Source organism: Nicotiana tomentosiformis, chromosome 4 (genome assembly GCF_000390325.3).
Source record: "Nicotiana tomentosiformis chromosome 4, ASM39032v3, whole genome shotgun sequence".
Lineage (NCBI taxonomy): Eukaryota > Viridiplantae > Streptophyta > Magnoliopsida > Solanales > Solanaceae > Nicotiana > Nicotiana tomentosiformis.
The window spans coordinates 13,421,593-13,443,852 of NC_090815.1; the positions used below are offsets into that span (position 1 = coordinate 13,421,593).

Below are 22,260 nucleotides of genomic sequence, written 5' to 3' on the forward strand. Positions count from 1 at the left end.
AAATAAATATGTACAATAATGGAGTGAAATGAATATATACAAAATGGAAATGAATATATACATCGAATGGTAAAGTTATATACATACCAAAATTGAAAAAAATGAAAGTGAAAATAACGATAAATAAAGGTAAAGAAAAATAGTATCATAGTTATTACATACCAATGTCATCAAATCATAAACAAATCAAAATGGACCACCCCTCCCCCCCCCCCAAAATAAAAGATAGCATTTTCCTCAATGCTAATATCAAAATAAGATCAGGGAAGGGTTAGAGAGTAAAGAAAACTCCCTATGTGGTCTCTGTCTGCATGGGGTCAGGCACATGAGTAGGGTCCTCGGACTGCATAGGATCATCAGCTCCCTCTGGGTCCTCTAAATGGATCTCCAAATCCTCTTACTGGGGGATCACAAATCCTCTAACTGGAGCTATGTCTGCCTCATGCTCTACTGCCTGTGCTGCTAGGGCAGTCTCCTGTATAAGCAAGTCAAGTGGGATATCTCTAGCAGAAGTGAACTTCTCTACCTCTTTCTTCAGCTTTTCCACTGACTCCTTTGAGGCCTGAGTCTTTCTCATCTTCTTTACCTGCTTGCCCAAATCCTTGATCACCTTGCCATGAGTATTCAAAGTCTCCAGGATCTTCTTTTGGTTGTCCAGGAGCTTCTTCTGGTTGTCCAGAAGCTCCTTCAATGAATCCTCCACTGATGGAGGTACCTGAAAATGTGCTGGGACTGACTGTGCTGCTAATGCACTGGATAAGACAGACAACTTTGATGTAGCTGTCTGCATCCAGTTGTTGATGCTGGATAAGGTCTGAGAAACCCGTAGTGCAGTATGGGGGTAAGTAGAAGATTAGGGCATAGATAGTGGCACAGTGATGGATGGCCCGGATGAATGAGGAGGCATGGTAGCTGAATGTCCCTCTGCTGTGGAAGGCTCTGATCCGATGGCCACTACCCTTAGCTCTTCAGACTAGCCAGTGGAGGTAGTGGCTTTACCCTTTGCGTTAGGGTTGTCTGGTCCTTGGAGGCTATACTAGGAGAAAGGTTTCTTTGGCTTCACCTTCGTGTCATAGTGCCTCCCATCTACCCTTTGGTCCTCGAGATACATAGTGATGAAGTTGGGGTAGGGGTACAAACTTTCTCCTTTTCCGGTTGCTTTGGAGATGTGGTGGGACATGAGGTTCCCCACATTGATTGGATACCCCGCCATGATGGAAGCTATTAGAATCGCCCAGAAGAGTGGGATGACACTATCATGGTGGCTAGGATCAAGCCGGTTGCATACAAATGTGCACCACCCTTTGGCTTCAAAGCTGAGGGTGTTTCTGGCGATTGGGACTCCAGCTGCGAGCCAGAACGGTTTTGTTCCTGTGATGGCTATTACTTCTGTTAGCCAAGGCCGGGCTACTTCATCTAGGGCCATCTTCTCCAATTACTGTACAACTTCCACATCCTCAAAACTGGCATATTTGTTCAAGGTGTCACCATCAAATCGTATCTTCAAGTTCCGTACCTTTGTCATAGTGGTGCCCTTTTTAATGTGGGCAACATTTGCGTAAAACTCCTTCACAAGGTATTTATTTGCATCCGGAACCTTGCTGGTGAAGTACTTCCATCCTTTTCTCTCCTCAAACTGTCTCTTGACATTTGGATTGTGGGGAGGGAGATCTCTGTCTATAAACTGTCGCTCAAGGGTGAGCGACCTTTGGGGCCACCATTCCCGGAATTTGAGGTATGCTTTCTTGCTCACGAATCTATCCACCCACACCTCAGGCTTCCTTGATCTAGCAAGACCACCCACATTGGTATTACCCCCTCTCCCATCATCCGGGACCTCATCATCCTCATCTACATTGATAAGAGCAACTGTTGAGGCTGGAGTTGCAGCAGGTGGGGGAGATGGCTCTGATGCCTCACTACCTCCCTCTGAGCCATCAGACAACCTAGAAGAGGAGGTAGCTTCATTGATTAGGCGAAAGGGTTGTGATTGGGCCTCTTGTCGAGGTTGTGTAGATTCCCCCTCAGTAATCTCCCGGGATGGGAGATATTCACTTGTGTCTGATGATTCGGCAGGAGGTCTAGTGAGGGTTTTCCTTTTGCTTATGATTCTTTGAGCTGCTAAGGGCAAAGCCTGCTTTCCTTTTCCCCGGCCTCGGGGGGATTTTGCCCTCCCTTTTGATTTGTCTGCTCCTCTACGAGATCGCACCATTTTTTGCAACACACAATTAGTGAAAGATAATTAGAATTCGGGTTCAATCATGCCTTAAAGTAGTACAGATGAAACGAACAACAATGCTTCTCAAAACAGGGCATCGCGGACCGCGAAAAAATGGACGCGGCCGCAGAATTCCCATCGAGAACCACAAAAAGGTGAACACGGCCGCGAAGAGGACATGTTCACACTACTAACTCTCTGATCTTGGACACACGCGGACAGCAAAAAATTAGACGCTGCTGCGAATGACCAATTGCGAACCGCAAAAAAAGGAACGCGGCCGCGAAAGCAACTAACATACTCTTTGAAGTTCACAAGCGCGGACCGCGAAAACTTGAACGCAACCGCGGACTGCGTAAAAGTGATCGCGGCTACGAACTCTTAGCAATCACTCGGTAACTAAAAGCTGGGGTAGCGCGGACCGCAAAAAAATGAATGCGGTTGCCTACCCTATTGCGGGCCGCATAAAATGGACCGCGGCCGCGAATTTCAAAAATAATCGGTACTAACAACACTGATAACTAGGGTTTTCACTAAGTGTGCAAAAATTAGTGTAATTAACCATGAAAAGTTACTAACTCCATCCCCCATTAGGTATATGAACACTACCCACATGTATTTAAGTATCAATTAGGCATTAATTTGAGATCAATGGCATGCATCTAACCCTAACTAACAAAGAAAAATTAAAACAAAGAGAAAAGAAAAGAAAAATATAAAATCACATCATGGAATTGAATATACCAGTTGTAAAATTGTAATAGGAAATGAACTCTTAATGTGAATGAGATGAAAATTGAGAGCAGGATGAGATGAACATTGCTTTTTGTGCGGTGAAATGTTAGGGTTCGAAAAGTGTAAAATGTTTAAAGAACCCTTATTTATACTAATCAACTGTGGAACCCACCGCCTTACCTGAGCGCGGCAGAAATATTCTATCGTGGTCCGCGCTATGTTACCTTATGTAGACCAGCTTCAAGCACATGGGCGCGGACCGCGGAATATTAGCCGCGCCCGCAAAATTCAATACGGTCCGCAAAAAATTGAATGCGGCCGCGATCTCTGAAGGATTTTTGACAGTCCAACTTTAGAGATTTGGCATTTTGCTCTTTTCAAGTACGCGTCCGCAGACAAAAATGTACTTCCACGAAATGCTCACGCGGACCTCGAAATTTTGGGCGCGGTCCGTGAACTTCCAACACTTAGCCAAATTTTTCTCTGTCAAAAACCTGCACTGCACAACCAGTTCGTACATACACTTCATAACCAGTTAATCCAAAATACTTCCTAATCTAAGAAGAAAATCAAAAGAAAGAAAAGTACATGGGTTGCCTCCTAAGAAGCGCCTGATTTAACATCGCGGTACGACGCATATTACTATCATCATTTGAAATGGATCAAGGCCACTACGTGGCTGTCATAAATCTTGCCAAGGTAATGCTTCACTCGGTTCCCATTGACTCTAAAGATTTCACCATTTTTGTTTTTCAAATCGAGAGCACCAAACGGAGTTACATGCACCACTTCAAAAGGGCCACTCCACTTTGACTTGAGTTTTCCTGGAAACATCTATAATCGAGAGTTGAATAGAAGAACCAAGTCACCCTCCTTGAATTCTTTGTTCCGTATATATTTGTCATGTAAGTATTTCATCTTGTCCTTATACAAGGACGAGCTGGAATAAGCATGGAACCAGAACTCATCAAGTTCATTTAGTTGCTCTACCCGGAGATTGGCAGCTACATCCCATTCAAGGTTTAACTTCTTCAGCGCCCACATGGCCTTGTGCTCTAATTCAACCGGGAGATGGCATGCTTTCCCAAATACCAACCGGTACGGAGACATACCAATTGGAGTCTTGTAAGCTGTACGATAGGCCCATAAAGCATCGTCAAGTTTTCTTGACCAATCAGTCCGGTTTGCATTGATAGTCTTGGATAATATGCTCTTGATCTCCTTGTTGGAGACCTCAACTTGTCCACTAGCCTGTGGGTGATAAGGGTTTGACACCTTATGATTGACACCATACTTAGAAAGTAAAGTGTCGAAGGCTTTGTTGCACAAATGAGAACCCCCATCACTAATGATAGCCCTTGGGGTGTCGAACCTTGTGAATATATTTTTCTTTAAGAAAGCCACCACACTCTGTGCCTCATTGTTGGGCAAAGGCACAACTTCAACCCATTTGAAAACATAATCAACAACAACCAGAATATAAGTGTTCCCACATAAACTCAAAAATGGCCCCATAAAGTCGATGCCCCACACATCGAAAATATCAATCTCAAGAATAGTGGTGAGGGGCATTTCATTCTTCTTAGAAATTCCACCAGCTCTTTGTCACTCATCACAAGGCATAACAAGCTCGCTAGAGTCTTTGTACAAGGTGGGCCAATAGAATCCACAACTTAGAACCTTTGTAGCAGTTCTCGCCTCACCATGGTGACCACCATAGGGCGAGGAATGGAAAGCTTCAAGAATACTTAATTGCTCATCTTCCGAAACACATCTCTGAATAACACCATCATTGCAAATTTTGAAAAGATATGGCCCGTCCCAATAATAATCCAAGTAGTCCCGTTTGAGCTTCTTCCTTTGGTTTGAAGAGAGCTCATTCGGGACAATGCCGGTCACAAGAAAGTTAGCCACATCGGCAAACTAGGGTATCCCAGTCATAGACACGGACAAGAGTTGTTCATCCGAAAACGAATCATTAATCTCGAGACCATCATGGGGCCGCCCCTCCTCTTCCAAGCGGGACAAATGGTCCGCCACTTGATTTTCACTCCCTTTTCGGTCTATGATTTCAAGGTCAAACTCTTGTAGAAGAATAACCCATCTCATCAACCTAGCCTTAGAGTCCTTTTTACTCATCAAATAACGAAGTGCCGCATGATCGGTGTGCACAATCACTTTGGTACCCATGAGGTACGGGCAGAGCTTTTCCATGGCGAAGACAATGGCTAATAGCTCTTTCTCGGTCACCATATAGTTGACTTGGGCTTTGTTCATTGTTTTGCTTGCATAATAAACCGGATAAAATATCTTGTTGATCCTTTGCCCCAAAACCGCTCCTACCGTAACGTGGCTAACATCGTACATGAGCTCAAATGGTAAGCTCCAATTGGGTGCGGTAATGATGGGAGTGGTAGTCAATCTATACTTGCGAAGCTCAAAAGCTTTCATGCAATCATCATTGAACACAAACTTTGCATCGTTTTGCAACAACTTACAAAAAAGGGTTCACCACTTTTGAGAAATCCTTGATGAACCTTCGGTAAAACCCCGCGTGACCAAGAAAACTCCTCACTCCCTTGACAGAAGTAGGAGGAGGGAGTTTTGAAATCACTTCAACTTTTTCTTTGTCCACTTCAATACTGTTCTTTGAGATCTTATGGCCGAGGAAAATGCCCTCCTCAACCATAAAGTGGCACTTTTCCCAATTAAGCACTAAGTTGGTCTCTTCACATCGGGCCAACACTTTGTTAAGATTATCCAAACATTCTTCAAAGGAATCCCTCACAATATTGAAATCATCCATGAACACCTTGAGGGAGTCCTCCACCATATCCGTAAATATTGCCATCATACACCGCTGAAAGGTAGCCGGTGCATTACACAAACCAAACGGCATCCGTGAGAATGAAAATATGCCATACGGACAGGTGAAAGTGGTTTTCTCTTGGTCTTCAAGTGCAATGAGAATCTGGTTGTACCTGAAGTACCCATCCAAAAAGCAATAATAAGCACGCCCGGCAAGTCTATCCAACATTTGGTCAAGAAATGGCAATGGAAAATGGTCTTTGCGGGTCACTTTATTCAGCTTCCTATAATCCATGCATACCCTCCAACTGGTGACAGTTCTTGTGGGGATCAATTCATTTCTATAATTTGTGATCACAGTCATGCCCCCTTCTTTGGGACACATTGTACCGGTGAAGTCCATGAACTATCAGAAATGGGGTACACAACCCCTGCATCTAGCCACTTGATGATCTCTTTCTTGACTACATATTGCATGGCCTCATTCAACCTCCTTTGATGTTCCACAGAGGGTTTGGCATCTTCCTCCAATATGATTTTGTGCATGCAGAAGGCAGGGCTTATACCCCGAATATCAGCCAGTGTCCAACCTATTGCCTTCTTCCTTCTTTGAAGCACCGCAAGGGTGGAATCTACCTGCACGTTAGTTAAGCATGAAGAAAGAATAACAGGTAATGTGGAACAAGGGCCTAAGAACTCATGCCTGAGGTGTGAAGGGAAAGGCTTCAACTCTAATGTTGGTGGCTCCTCGATTGAGGGCTTTGTTGGCAGAGTCTTCCTGTTCTCAAGGTCCAAGGAAATTTTACGGGGTCCATATGTGAAGGATCCCATTCCTTGCAAAGAATTTGCACATTCTATCAGGATTGCCTTCTCATCATCCTCGTGATTCAACAACACAGCTTCCAGAGGGTCTTCCATATTGATCATAGCACTCGGGTCATCAACAATCACCTCCGTCACAAGATCCACAAAAGAGCATACATTCTTGCTATTAGGCTGCCTCATTGACTTGCACACGTGGAACACAACTTTTCCATCGCCCACCCGGAAGGTGAGCTCCCCAGCTTCCACATCAACCAATGCCTTCCCTGTTTCTAGGAAAGGTCTCCCCAATATTATTGGCACCTCATAGTCAACCTCACAGTCGAGTATCACAAAATCTACGGGAAGTATGAACTTGTCGACCCGAACTAGCACATCATCAATTATCCCCAATGGCCTCTTCATTTTTCGGTCCTCCATTTGCAACCTCATAGAAGTAGGTCTTGGTTGCCCAATCCCCAATGTCTTGAACACAGAATATGGCATCAAATTAATGCTCGCTCCCAAATCGCACAAGGCTTTGGCGAAATTAGCACTACCGATAGTGTATGGAATTGTAAAGGCACCGGGATCTTCTAGCTTTGGAGCCACGGAATGCACAATGCACTCACTTGATGTGTCATTTTGATCGTCTCATAGTTCATTGACCTCTTCTTTGTTACCAAGTCCTTCATGAACTTGGCATATCCCGGCATTTGTTCTAGAGCTTCAACCAAAGGTACATTTATGGACAAATGTTTCATCATATCAATGAATTTCTTGAATTGGTTCTCGTTGTTTTGCTTTGAGAGCCTTTGAGGATATGGTGGAGGAGGGCTTGGCAAAGGAGCCTTGGCTTTGGGCACTACCGGATCCGGTATATCTATCACATGTTCCCTAGAAGGGTTCACATCATCTTGTGTCTCCTCCACGTTTTCATCAATGTCTATCCTCACATAATCGTTCACATTATCATCATTTCTTGGCTCATCCTCTTCTTTCACAACCATATCATCATTCTTGATCTTTCTTGGATTGGAGGTACTAGCAACTCCACCTCTACCACTTCTTGTAGTTACCGCCACAGCATGGCCAGTAATGTTTCCACCCTTCGGGTTTACTACCGTATCACTTGGTAGTGCCCCCTTAGGGCGAGTATTCAAGGCTTGAGAAATTTGACCCATTTGGACTTCCAAATTGCGGATAGAAGTGTTGTGGGAGGCTATTTGGGCATCAGAGTCGGCGTTTCTTTTCATCATTTTCTTGAACATACTTTCTATCCATCCCATCTCATTGTTGGAAGAACTTTTCCCTTGTGACGGATATAGAGGCGGGTTGTTGGGTTGTTGATACATCGGGGGCCTTTGAGGGCCCGACCCCCAGTTCCCTTGATTATTGTTGTTCCAACCCCCTTGGTTTCCATTGCCTCCCCAATTACTATTATTGTTGCCACCCCAATTGCCTTGGTTATTTCCTTGATTCCCCTAATTTTGATTGTTGTTCCCCCAATTGTTCGGATTGTTGTTGTTGCCACTATTCCAATTCCCTTGACATTGGTTTCCCCAATTTTGATTGTTTCCATGTGATATCTACTGTTGTTGATTTGGAGCATTGCTCCGTTGACCTTGGTAATTGTTCACATATTGAACCTCTTCACTTTGATCGTCATAAGCGTCATCTTGGCCGTACACACTACCACTTTGCTCAAATTTATCCTGATTGTGTTGAACTTGTTGACCTCTTTGTCTCCTCTTGTTAACCATTACATTCACTCATTCCATGGCATTTACTTCCTTTGGCCCCTGAACCTGCTGAAGTTGTGCCTTGGCTAACTGATTCATGGTAGTTGTCAACTCTGCTATGGCTTGTCCGTGATCATGGAGTTCCTTGTGAAGGTGGATAACATTAGGGTCACCCTGAGGAACGTTGGCCCGACTTTGCCAAGCTAAAGAGGTGTCCTCCATCTCATCTAATACAACACATGCTTTTGAATATGGCGTGTTCATGAAGTTACCCCCTGCGAGCTGATTCACCACACACTGGTTAGTTGTGTTGATACCCCTATAAAAGGTTTATTGGATCATTGCTTTAGTCATATCGTTGTTGGGGCACTCTTTGACCATTGTCCGGTAGCGTTCCCAAATCTCATATAATGGTTCATTTGGCTCTTGTTTAAAAGCAAGGATTTGATCTCTCAATGTTGCCATATGTCCTGGAGAAAAGAACTTTGCTATGAACTTCTCGGCCAACTCATCCCAAGTGGAGATGGAATGGTTGGGTAGCCTTTCTAGCCAATCTAAAGCTTTCCCTCTAAGAGATAAAGGGAAAAGCCTTAACCTCAAAGCATCCTCAGATACATTCGTCTGCTTGCTCCCCCTGCATGTGTCTACAAAACCTTTGAGATGCTTATATGCGTTCTGATGTGGAGCTCCGGTAAAGAGACCCCTTTGTTCCAATAGAGTATGCATTACATTGGTTATTTGAAAATTGCCCGCCCGAATCCGGGGCGGCACAATTGCACTTACATAGCCTTCATTGGGCAACACCCGGTGTGCTACCCTTGGAGGAGGTGGGGGATGGTTTGGAATGTTGTCATGAGGCGGGCGGCCTCTTCTTTGTACTTGAGGTTCAAGATGAACTTCATCCACTTCATTTTCATCTACCTCCTCCCACTAAGGAATATATATGAGGACCTCATTAAAGGCCTTTTGGTACCTAAAAGCAATTGACACATAAAAATTAGAAAAACAGAAGGAAAGAAAAACGAAACACACAAATAGTTAGATATATAGCTAAGATCGTCAAACTCCCCGGCAACGGCGTCAAAAATTGATCGGGTCCAAACCTACACCACTATTGAGTAGAGAGGATGGTCGATGCAGTTTTACCCAACAAGGTCGGGATCAATTTTCACAGGGATTTAATTGATTTGGAATTAGGTTTATATCTAAGTCTAGATGCATGTTTTGTTCCTAATTGCACTTCCAAACATGATGGTGTTGATTCTACTTCTAATTCTATTCTATTGTATGCAATGATTAAAGCTAAGTGCAATATTGTTTATGTTGGTTTTCAAGTGTTTAAAAGGACTAGGGTAGCGACTTCTGCCTAGGTGGACATCTAACAGGTAGTAAGAATCTAGGGCAAGCTTGATTAATTTGGGATCGTAATATAGCTATCACACCCAAGTACTCACTCTATATCTCTTGATAGTTTGAGTGATTTTGCCCAATTTGGCTTTCTCAAGCCCAACTGGGTATTCATGCAAGTCATGTCATATTAGCTCAAGTCGGGTATTATTATCTCTAGGTTTAACCCTTTAATTGGGGCTATCGATTTCTTGAGTTTACCCCAATTCCTTGTTAGCCTAGTTTTCCCAGACTTAATCCCTCTTTCTCAAGAAGAGACCAAATCATAAATGCATGAATCAGTATTTGCAATCACTAATTCTATAATTCTAGCAAGAACTAGGCTAAATATAACTAATCCATAAATATTCAAGACCCATTAAATACCCACACTAGGGTTGAGTGATAACCCTAGCTATGGGTCTAGCTACTCATAATAATAGCAAAAATCAAAGATAAAGAGAAGATATAATCCATAATACTAAATTAAAAGATGAAAATCTAATGTTATACGGTAAATCTTGTACAAAATTTCCCAAAACGAAAAACCTAGCCGTCTCACGTACTCAGCAAAAACATAACATAGCCTAAAATTGACAAAAAGATCTATTTATACTAAGCTGAAACTTCCAGACAAAAATACCCATGCGGAAGTTTCGCGGCCGCGTAATTCTAACCGTGGCCACTTGCTTTCGCGGCCGCATAATTCTGATCATGGTCCGCGTTTCTTCACATCTAGACTTGGGTTGAACCTTGCTTCGCGGACCGCATAATTTCCATCGCATCCGCATGAGGGACTTCCGCGGCCGCGTAACTTTGACGCGAACCGCCCTTCTCATTTTGGTTTAAATTAAGCACTCTCTGAACCTTAGCAACCGTGGTCCGCGGAATTCCCATCGCGGCCGTGCTGGTACTTTCGCAGCCGCATCTTCTTGTCGAGGTCCGCGTTCTTGTTTGTGCCCAAAAAAATCATCTCTCTGATTCTTCATATCGCAGACCTCGAAATAATGGCCGCGTCCGCGTTGATACTTTTGCGGTCGCACTTATTTGTCGCGGTCCGTGTTCCACACCTCTTGGCCCAGTTTTGGTTTTTGTTCAAGTTTTGACTCCTTTGTGAGTTGATTATGTCTCCTTTGTCTCATTTTGAACAATCCCTGCAAGCAAGCATATTAAGTTAGTTTCCGAGAATACCTTCAAGCATTTTTGGCCCAAAACACAAGTAAAAGAGAGAAATTAATAGGCTAAATCCTTACTTATCAAACATCACCATAAGGCCCGCAAGCTATTGTACTCTTCTTAAGTACCTCCATAAACACCGCAATTGTAACGCTCACTCTGAAATACCTTATGTGAATTTTAAAATTATTCTTCTTACCTTTCTTATACTAAAATGTAAAATCCATAATCATACAGGATTACCGCAAATCCCGACACCATTAAATGTAATTTCAGATTCTAAATTGCACCGCCCAAACGGGCTGAAAGACACATGCCTCATTAGCATAGCAACGCTCGAGGGGTAACCCTGACTCAACACCACCATCAAATTCACACTCTGTGCGCATACATCCTTCAAAATAACAATTTAATCATTTCATGATTTTTCATAAAGTGCAATATAACCCGCATTCAAGAAATTTTCCTACTCAAGTCATCCCCGATATCAACCTCTGCAAGTCATAACCAATCAACAAGTATGCCTTAGCCCAAAAACTAATACCGTACAAAATCGTGCAATCAAATCATAGACAGCAGACTCCTCCACTTGGCTCAAAGACATATAATAAAACATCTGATAACTCACCATACCCAAGATAACATCTAAATTGACCATACTAAGCAATAAGAGATCTACTCTAGTCTCCAGACTCCCAATAGTCACCACACATGATCGATATACACGGTCCACAATGACAGTATCGCCCACCAGCGTAGACACATGAACAGGTGAAACTAGAGACTCACAAGGCATATCCAGATAATGAGCAAAATGCGAGGACACATATGAATAAGTGGGACCAGGGTCAAATTATACAGAGGCATCTCTGTGGAAAACTAAGACAATACCTGCAATCACAACATCCGAAGCAATGGCATCTGGTCTGGAAAGGAGTGCATAGAAACGGGCATGACCGCCACCTGATCGGCCTCCCCCTCTAGGGTGACCCCTAGCTGACTGAGCTCCACCCCGATCTGGGTGGGCGGGTGGTGAAGTAACTAGTGCCGAAGTCGAAGGCCGACTCCTCTGCTGAGATGAACCTCCCAAAAAGTGGGGACAATGCCTCTTGATATGACCCAAATCTCCACACTCAAAGCAACCCTTCTCTGCAAATGGCAGTGGGGACTGAAGGGAACCCCGAGTACCGGAATAACCCTGAGCTGATGGTGCATGAGATGAACTCTGAGCTGATAGTGCACTGAATGAAGACTGGCCCTGCTGATAGCTGTGTGCACCATGGCCAGATGATGCACCACGGTGAACCGGGCGAGTTGTCTGAGCATCTCTGAAAGGACGACCCCTACCGTGGTGGAACTGACCCCCAGAAGGAACACCGATGTATCAACCATGTCCACGAGGCCTCTTGGCCTCCCTCTCAACCCGCTCCTGGCTGCAAACCATCTCAATGTGACGAGCAATATCGACAACCTCATCAAATGTAGAACCATACACTCTCTCTCTAGTCATAAGCAATTGCAGGTGAAAAGTGACGCCATTTATAAACTTCCTGATCCTTTCCCTGTCTGTGGGAACCAACCAGATAGAATGACAGGCCAACTCTGAAAATCTCATCTCAGACTGCGTCACAGACATATCACCCTGACGAAGATGCTCGAACTTCCTGTGCAGCTCCTCTCGGTGGGACTGAGGCACAAACTTCTCTAGAAAGAGAACGGAGAACTGCAGCCAGGTAAGGGGTGTTGCGCCTACCAGCCTACACCTCTCGTAAGCCTCCCACCAACTGAAGGCAGCCCTAGAGAACTGAAAAGTAGTGAACCAGACCCCACTGGTCTCTAGAATACCGGTTGTACGGAGTATCCTCTGACACCTGTCCAAGAAACCCTACGCATCCTCTCCCTCTGCACCACTGAAAGACGGAGGCCGGAGCCTCCCAAACCTCTCCAATCTACCTTTCTCATCCTCAGGCATAGAAGGAACCACATATTCCTAAGCAGCTACAACCGGCTGGGCTGGTGGTGCCCTCGATGTCTGGAGTCCCTATACCACCTACTCTAGTGTGCGGGCGGCGGGAGTCTGAGTGCCTCCCCAGGCCCGAGAAGTGGACGCTACGACCAGAATAGATACCGCCTGAGCAAGACTGATGCACATGGTCAGAATCTGAGGTAAGGCCTCCTGAAGGCCTGGAATCACAATGGGCACAGGTGGTGCCTGAGCTGGTCCCACAGGCTCATCCACAACTGGAGCCTGCTCCTGAACTGGGGCAACAGGTGGATCTGCAGGTGTTGCCCTAGCTGCGGTGCGAGCTGCACCTCTGCCCCTACTGCAGCCTATACCGCGACCTCGGCCTCTTGCGGCCTTGACTGGTGGTACTGGTGGCTGTCCATCCTGCCCTATAGTACGCATCCTCACCATCTGTGAGAGAATTAGAACAACAAAAATTTAGTTACCAGAATCAAAAGATTCGCAATTTAATAAGTACAGACGTCTCCGTACTGATCCGCAAGACTCTACTAAACATGCTCATGACACGTGAGACCTATGTAACCTAGGCTCTGATAGCAACTTGTCACGATCCAAAATCTAACCGCCGTGATGGCACCTATCGTGGAACTAGGCAAGCCATAACTCAACATCTCAACAAAGAAAACTCTTTGAACATAAAGACGAGCAATTTAATAATTTAGGAAAAGCATTTTTGAAAACAAAAATACTCAAAATACGATATAATCCGTCCCAAAACCGGGGTGTCCAGAGTACATGAGCGTCTAAATCAGAATGCAGTCCACTACAGTGTCTAGAGAAATAAACTGAAAATACAACTAGTGATAAAGAAGGAGAGTCAAGGCCTACGAAGGTCGTGCAGCTACCTAGGTAGTCTTCGAACTCTGAAGCCGCAATCAGCAACCGCTGCCGTGACCAAAAATGCCTAGATCTGCACATGAGGTGCAGTGAGTAACGTGAGTACATCCAACTCAGTAAGTAACAAGTTCAAACTTTGGATTGAAAGGTAATGACGAACTCAATCGGTATAGATAAAATAGAAATAACTGAACAGAAACGTAGGCATGCTTTCAAATTAAATAGGCAACTCAAAACAGTAAAGTGAAGCAGATCCGAATAGTGTAAAGAATATAACTCTGCTATCTCTACATGCCAATGCACATGCTGTATATGATGCACCATGCTGTCAGCCTCATATGCTCACACTCTCGAATGCTCAACCACTCGGTACTGTATATGGCCTATACGGCCCAGGGAAGATCCATCCCGGAATATATACATCACTGACTATAAGTCACTCAGTACCGAGGAAGGCCAATCCAGCCCTGTGGAGAATATCTATCTCCAAGTATCAAGTACTTCAGACAAGATCCATGTCCATGGAAGATCCATCCCTCAATAATATCAACCGCACTCACTGGGGTGTGTACAGACTCCGGAGGGTAGGAGCCCAAGCGCTATCATAAAATCAGTAAAATCGTTGTACCGTGCAGCCCGATCCCATAACTATCACTCATAATGAGGCTCTCAACCTCACTCAGTCATCAATCTCTCCAGTCTCACTCACGGGCTCACAATATCATGAAAACTAGCCTGAAACAATGATATGATTTATCAATAAATAACAACTGAGACGGAGATATGATATGAAATGCATGAACATGACTGAGTATATAATATCAATGAAATCAGTGAGATGACAGCAAGAAACGACCACTAGGGGTCCCAACAGTACCGGCATAAATCCTAAATATGATATCTAGCATGATTGCCAGCTCAATTACTTTATCACAAGATGAAAATACGAATATCAACAAAATAGAGTCACTATACAGTGCCATGGAATCAACCAGGACACAATTCTCACGGTGCACGCTCGCACGCCCATCACTTGGCATGTCTGTAACCTCAATAACAATCGTAGAGCATATAGTTCGGGGTTTCGAACCCTCAGAACCAAGTTTGAAAGCGTTACTTACCTCAAACCGAGCAAATCCTACTCCGAAATGCCTTTGCCCCTCGAATCAGTCTCCAAATGCCATGATTCTAGCCACAATAAGTACAGTATAATTAATATAGGCTAAAGGAATCAATTCCACAAGAAAAATACGAAATTATAAGCCAAAAATCCGAAATCGGCCTGAACCTGGCCCCGGGCCCACATCTCGAAATCCAACAAAAGTCATAAAACCCGAAATCCCATTCATTTACGAGCCTAACCATACCAAAATTACTAAAATCCCATTCAAAATCTCAAAATTCTAACTCAAGAGTTCTTCCTCTTTTTCCCCAATTTCTCACCCCAAATCACAAATTAAATGATACAATTAAAGATGAAATCATAGGATTTAACCAAAACCAAGTAGGAATCACTTACCCCAATCAACTCTACAAAAATCCGCCCAATTCCGTGTTCTCTAGCTCAAAATATGAAAAATGGGTCCAAACCCTCGTTTTTGAAATTAATACTGTCTGCCCAGATTTCCTTCTTTGCGAATGCGACCGTCCTCTCGTATTTACGTAGGCCAACTCAAACTGCCTCCTAGTTTACTCTTCGCGAACGCGATCAATGCTTCGCGAACGCGAAGCTTTACAAGCTCAACGCATCACGAACGTTGCCCATACATCGCGAACGCGTAGACCAAAGACCCAGGGTCCCCAACTGCGTCACTTCTCTTCGCGAACGCGACACCACTCACGTTTTCGCGATGCACACGCATACCACACCTTCGCATTCGCATCCTCTTCTTTGCGAATGCGAAGAACAAAATCTTCCTAGCTCACATTAACCCTTTGCGAACGTGTAAGAGGAAACCATAAAATATACACCAGCAGATATCAGCCATCAACCAAAGTCTAAAATAATCCGTTAACCACCTGAAACTCACCCGAGACCCCCAGGACCTCAACCAAACATACCATCAAGTCCCAAAACACTATACTAACTTAGTCGAATCCTCAATCCACCTCAAATAACATCAAAAACACGAATCACTCTCCAATCCAAACTTAATGAACTTCGAAATTTCCAAATTCTACAAACGATGCTGAATCATACCAAACCACGTCTGATTGACCTCAAATTTTGCACACAAGTCATATTCAATATTACGGACCTACTCCAACTTTCGGAGTCAGAATCCAATCCCGATATCAAAAGTCAACCCCCCGGTCAAACTTCCCAAAAATTTAACTTTCGCCATTTCAAGCCTAAATTAGCTACAAACCTCAAATTCACAGTCCAGACACGCTCCTAAGTCCAAAATCACCCAACAGAGCTAACGGAACAACGAAACTCCATTCTAGATTCGTCTTCACACCATTCCGACTATGGTAAAAAATCCTAAGACTTAAGCTTCCATTTTAGGGACTAAGTGTCCCAAAACACTCTGAAACCAAAATAATACCTCCCGGAAAGTCACATAAGCAAAAACAGATACGGGAAATGCAGTAAATAGGGGATCAGGGCTAATACACTCAAAACGACCGGCTGGGTCGTTACAGAACTTTTTTGTCCCCATCATGGGCCTTGATTAAACAATCCACGAGCATATTAAAGGAGTCTATAAAATGCTCGGTCAAAAGCGAATACCACGTCAGGGCTCCCTTCGTAAGAGTCTCCCTAAATTTCTTCAGCAAAAAAAGGTACTCAATCTCGTGGGGAGCTAAATCGTTTCCCTTTACAGCCATTGTATAGGCGGTGATATGCTCCTGAAGATCTGAAGTCCCACCAAACTTCAGCACATCGGGAATTTTAAACTATTTCGGGATCAGTTCTGGTGTCGCGCTTGATTCGTATGGCAACTGTGTGTACTTCTTTGAGTCCGGCCCTTTCAGCACTGGTGGTGCACTCAGAATTTGATCCGTTTGGGCGTTTACTTCCCTCATAAATTGCATGAGTTCGATTTTAAATGGATCACTCTCATTTTTGTGACCGGATCCGTTCCTTACGGCCCTATCGGAGCCGATCTCACCCCTCGGGGTGTTGTTGTCGACCCTCTGCATCATTTGGTTTGTGGGAGAACCGAGAAGAACTGGGCGTCGCCCATTCGCGTCGTTGGAAGCGCCCGGCGACGCCTGCTTCAGTTCCGTCATAAACTTATCATGTCATGTGAGATGGCCTGTAATGGCCTCTTATTGCTCTTGCAAGACCCTGACTGCTTCGACGACGTGCTCTTCTTCAGCATCCGTGGACCGGCGTGGCCTCGTTACCCTAATTGCGAGTATCCCTAATTAAATCCTCGTGTTGAGGCTGATTTCCTTGGGCCTCAATGTTGTGTGTGTTGTTAAGCATTAGGAATCTGGGTGATCGCTTCACGTGAACCCCAAATATAACAAGAAAGAGAGCACCGTCTACTCAGACTGTCACACCGACAAATAGAGCAGTAAGAGCATATAGTGGAACAGAACTAGCAGCAGATAGGCAACCATTATCTGCCATTTTTATCAATTTTTGCTAATAACAAAGAAACAAACAAGTTAGTAACAAATGTAAGGATCAATTCAATTACACGATTGTCTATGCCCCACGGTGGGTGCCAAACTATTTTTCCGTAAAACGGTATAGTTGAATTTATACGTGGTTTATAGACAAGTGAATTAATTTAATCCAAAAATAATAGATGAATTAGACAGAAATATAAGACTTAGCCTTAAAATTGAAATAGACGACAGATATCTTGGTTCCGGGCACAGAGCTACCGGGAGCAATAAGAACAACACAAATAAGCAAGAAAGTAAAATGGTATTGAGCTTTTGGTAGAGAATAGTGTGTACTTGTCAAAAAATTCGCATCCCTCACAATGATAATAGCTGCACCTAGGGAACACAGTCCTAGGATTAAGCTCCTCTTTAATGACAATTATGAGGGCCATTGAAGGATGCATAACGGTGGGCAATGAATGTCATATTCTCTGTAACAGATCATGCACTTAATGTTGTAGAATATTCTTCATTGAATGCTACCGGATGGTGGCATTAATTTTGTCGTTACAAGTATCATTATTTCCGATGACAAGCGAGATCATTGTCTTCAGGTTTAGCTATCTTCTTCCTTTGGTTCCACGTGTCGCTTTCTCATGCAATCATTAAATGTGAACATACTTTACCCTATACAATATTACCTTTATAAGTATTATAGAAACACATACAAATATAAGTGGAGAGTCATTTCACAATATTTATGTCATATTATATTATGGGTTCATATGTTTTCAAAATTATTAAATTTATAAAAAGTTGAAGAGACGTAACTCTCTAACCTTGGCAACCATATGTTAGAAAGTAATGTCTTCTTTGACTTTGCAATTTTGGTAATGCATCAGTACTAAAGCAAGAATACCACACCAGGAAGGATCAATTAATCACCCATAAATAACGAGAACTGCATAGTCATTAGTCATTATCATAAAAATAACAGTTTAGCCCAAAATGAAAATTTGTAATTTTGATAAAAGTTAACTGAAATTCTCGGGCACCTAACAAAAAAGCGTATGGAAGCTTCCTGGTCAAGATTCTGATAATCTATTGGAATTATGGATTCTTTGTAGTTTTGAGAAGTCAATGGGACAAACAAGGAAAAAATATTCAAGAAACATGAACTGATGCACAGTTCATACCAAGACAACTAAAAAATTTCATGAAATAAGTACATACATAATGCTCAAATTTTAGGAAAAAAAACAAAAGCTAAAGGAGAAACTCAATTTAAATAAATAATTATACCTAATTAGAGGCTGGCAGCGATTGAGAACTAATTGCAGTAGTTAGTTCTTAAAGAGGTTAATTATTCTAGTTTTCATCATGCTTTTTATAGATGTCGTTCGCTAACCCTAATTTAAAGTAAGGAAAAAGAATTTATATTAGGAAAAATTAAGTTAATATGGAAAGATTTAATAAATAAAACTTTAGTTGTTTTTAAACTCTTAATATTGTTAAATTACTATCTTGTTCAATATAAAATATATTTTTTAGGGATAAAAAAAGCGAACAACATTTCGCTAATAGGCTTCGTGCTTTTAATGTAACTAGTCTTAGGGTACGCGCTTTGCACGTGTAGTACCCTATCTTAATGAATACAAACTTTAAAAAATGACATGAACATCATATTAAAAATTGTTTTGAATTATAAAATCAAAGTTAATTTTTCTTTTTGTAAATTTATGAAATGATGATTATTTATCCTATTTAACTAACTTACTAAAGGAATAAACTCTATCCTATATAACTCCTAAACCATCATTAACCTTAAAATATATTCCACTTTTATAATCTTACTACTTCAAATTTACCGTTGCGCTTACTTTTTAGTTACAGCAAGAGCACATAACCCATGGATATTTTAGAGATTTTTAATTTTTTTTAAAAAAAATACATAAAGTATATTTTTAAGTTCATTCTAAAAAGACAGAAACATAGTCAGCTAACTTACACAAAACCTTTGTTTCCTCATGAGAAAAATGCAAATTATTCGATTACTTTAGCCAATAAAAAAAATAATATATAGGAATTATTTCAACATATTAGAAAAGAGAAATTATTATTGCAAAATAAATAATTAAGTCACTAAAGTATGATTAATCTATAAGTTTTTCCCTTTTAGTGAGAGCTTTCCTTCTTTGTCTAGATACATAATCATGCATCCCAGATTCTATATTTAGATGCATCAAAAATTATTTTTCTATGGAAATCAAGAGTATATGTTTATTTAGATTACCTACAATTGATAGATTATAATAAAAGAGTTCGAATATGAAATGTATGCTAAGATCAAAATTAAAATTTATTCTTTTCATCAATTTGTACAATGTGTCATTTTAGTTTTGTTGTTTCGGTTCTCATTTAAATAGGAACTTTTTAAAACTAAGTCCAATTTAATTCAAAAATATATTTTAATTGCTTATATTTTCTAAAAGCATTTTAAGAGAAATTTACAAGAATACTTTGCTTGTTAACTTCTATTCTATTATGATTTCTTATTTTGTTGAATAGTTTTTACTCCCACTAAATACATATAAATGATTTTCTAGCAGCTGTAACTTAAGTTTCTTTTTTATTTTGTATCGTTTCGTATAAAATGGCACATGCTTTACATTACTATTGTGAGATAATTTGTACTCCTAAAATTATATCTGTAAAATATTTTAGTTCTAAGCTTAAAAAATATTCTAATAAAACAAAAAGCAAACTGCCTACAAAAACGTTAGAAGAAAAAGAAAGCAAAATATTTTAATTACTTGTCTGAGTTGAGCTTTGCTTTAATTGAATGAATTACAATAATTAATTTTCAATTTAGATATACCATTTAAAAATAATTACAATAATAATAACTTGTGAATCAAACTTGAACTAAAGAAAACACAAATTGAAGGAAAATTAACCATTTTTTACTCCCCATAACAACTTTGTCTTGTCTTGTTAACTTGTTGGGAAGGATAACGTGAACTTCTCATAAATATAAATGTAGTTAAAAGAGAAAATTTTATTAAACAAAAAACCTCCTAACCTAAAAAGAGTATAAAGTAATCGAGAGTATCCTATTGTGAATTGAAAGCTTATTTAATACTCCTAAATCTTAATGGAGTTGAAAGTATAGTAATTCTAGAATTGGAAGAAAAGTCCCAAATAATAGGAAAATAATTAGGAAAATAAACCAAAATATAATTTTTTTCAATGTAAAATCTATTTTAAAGGGTAAAAAAATTGAACAATATTTTGCTAATGACCTTCATGCTTTTAATGTAGCACTAACTTTAGAGTACGTGTGTTGCGCGTGTTCTTCATATCAATGAATATAAAATTTGAAATAATTACACAAAAATTATTAAAATATGTGATGAGTTATAAAATAAAATTTTTAAAGTAAAAGCTTAATAAGAACTATTGATCATATTAGCCAATTTAATAAAGAAAAAAATTATATCATGCAAAAGTATTCTAATGCCTTTACATAATTTCGATATATGAGTTGCGCATTTACTCTAATAGCTCAATAGTGTAGAATAATATACTGACTTGTCAAATATCATGTAACTATACCATGTTTTCATAGCCTTAAGAAAATACTTTTCTTTTGCTCAAAGTACCTAATATAAATTTTATATTATTCCTATTGAACTCAAGTTGAAGAATACGAATAATAATAAGATACTCCATATATTGTTAGATATATTTATCATAGAAAGAATTTTATTAGATTAGAAATATTTAAATCCAACAATATTTATTTCTAGAAAGAAATAAAATCATATAAATAAAATCATTATATCATTATGATATGAGATAAATTTGTTTAAACATTATATATATTGTTAATGTACTCAAAATAAGTTAAATTATTTACATTGCTAGAGTATTATTTAGCCGCTAAATCATAATATAGAATCTGGTATTGGAGAGCAAACTAAAGGTGTTTAACGGGCCGGGTTGATCCGGTTCCGGACCGGCCCAGACCGGTATTAACCCGTACCGGTGGTAGGGGGCCGGGTAGGGTTGGGGTTGGCGGGGTTAGGGGGTTGGTCCTTTTTTCGGTTAACCGAACCGATTGTAACGACCCAGCCGGTCGTTTTGAGTATTATAACCCCGTTCCCCTATTTACTGCTCAATTTATGCTTTACAGTTATTTTATGATTTATCGGGTTAGTTGGTTCGGGTCCGAAAGGAATTCGGAGTGAAATGAGAGACTTAGTCTCATAATTAAAAATTTTAAGTTAGAAAAGTGACCGGATATTGACCTATATGTTAACAACCTCTGATTTGAATTTTGATGATTCTGATAGCTCCGTATGGTGATTTTGGATTTAGGAGCGTGTCTGAAAAATTATTTGGAGGTCCGTAGAAGAATTAGGCTTGAAATGCCGAAAGTTGATTTTTTGGGGAAGTTTGACCGGGTGGTTGCCTTTTTGATATCGAGGTCGAAATTCGATTCTAAAATTTTTAATAGGGTTGTCATGTCATTTATGACTTGTGTGCAAAATTTGAGGTCAATTGGACGTGATTTGATAGGTTTCGGCGTTGTTTTTGTAGAAATGGAAAGTTTCCAAGTTCATTAGGCTTGAATTTATGTGTGATTCGTGTTTTTAGTCTTGTTGGATGTAATTTGAAGACTCGACTAAGTTCGTATGATGATTTAGGACTTGTTGGTATATTTGGTTGAGATCCCGAGGGGCTCGGGTGAGTTTCGGATGCTTAACGGATCAAAATTTGGACTTAAACAGCTGCTGGAATTTTCTAATATCTGATGTTGTTTTTCTTCTACGTGATCGCGTGAATGTGTCTGCGATCGCGTAGGCTTAGTTGGTCAGTGGAGGTTTTTGTTCTACGCGATCGCTTGGGGATATCTGCGATTGCGTAGGGTTAATTTGAGGCAGTGATATTTAGTGCTTTGCGAT

General features: G+C 41.1%; 2 protein-coding genes across 2 annotated transcripts; both read right to left on the reverse strand.

The window, feature by feature from the left end:
* Window positions 1–3,420: 3,420 nt before the first annotated feature.
* Window positions 3,421–7,851, reverse strand: LOC138909290 (uncharacterized). The gene is made up of 7 exons (XM_070200473.1): window positions 7,432–7,851; window positions 6,465–6,712; window positions 5,452–5,934; window positions 5,140–5,375; window positions 4,066–4,392; window positions 3,629–3,777; window positions 3,421–3,510 (listed from the first exon to the last, which is right to left on the reverse strand). Exons 1-7 carry the CDS (start codon window positions 7,849–7,851, stop codon window positions 3,421–3,423), a joined length of 1,953 nt encoding a protein of 650 aa, XP_070056574.1.
* A 1,408-nt stretch (window positions 7,852–9,259) lies between these two features.
* On the reverse strand, window positions 9,260–12,502 carry LOC138909291 (uncharacterized). Its single transcript, XM_070200474.1, has 6 exons — window positions 12,308–12,502; window positions 11,758–12,223; window positions 11,184–11,260; window positions 10,995–11,075; window positions 10,761–10,844; window positions 9,260–9,277 (listed from the first exon to the last, which is right to left on the reverse strand). The coding sequence occupies exons 1-6, from the start codon at window positions 12,500–12,502 to the stop codon at window positions 9,260–9,262; spliced, it is 921 nt and encodes a 306-aa protein (XP_070056575.1).
* Window positions 12,503–22,260: the final 9,758 nt, after the last annotated feature.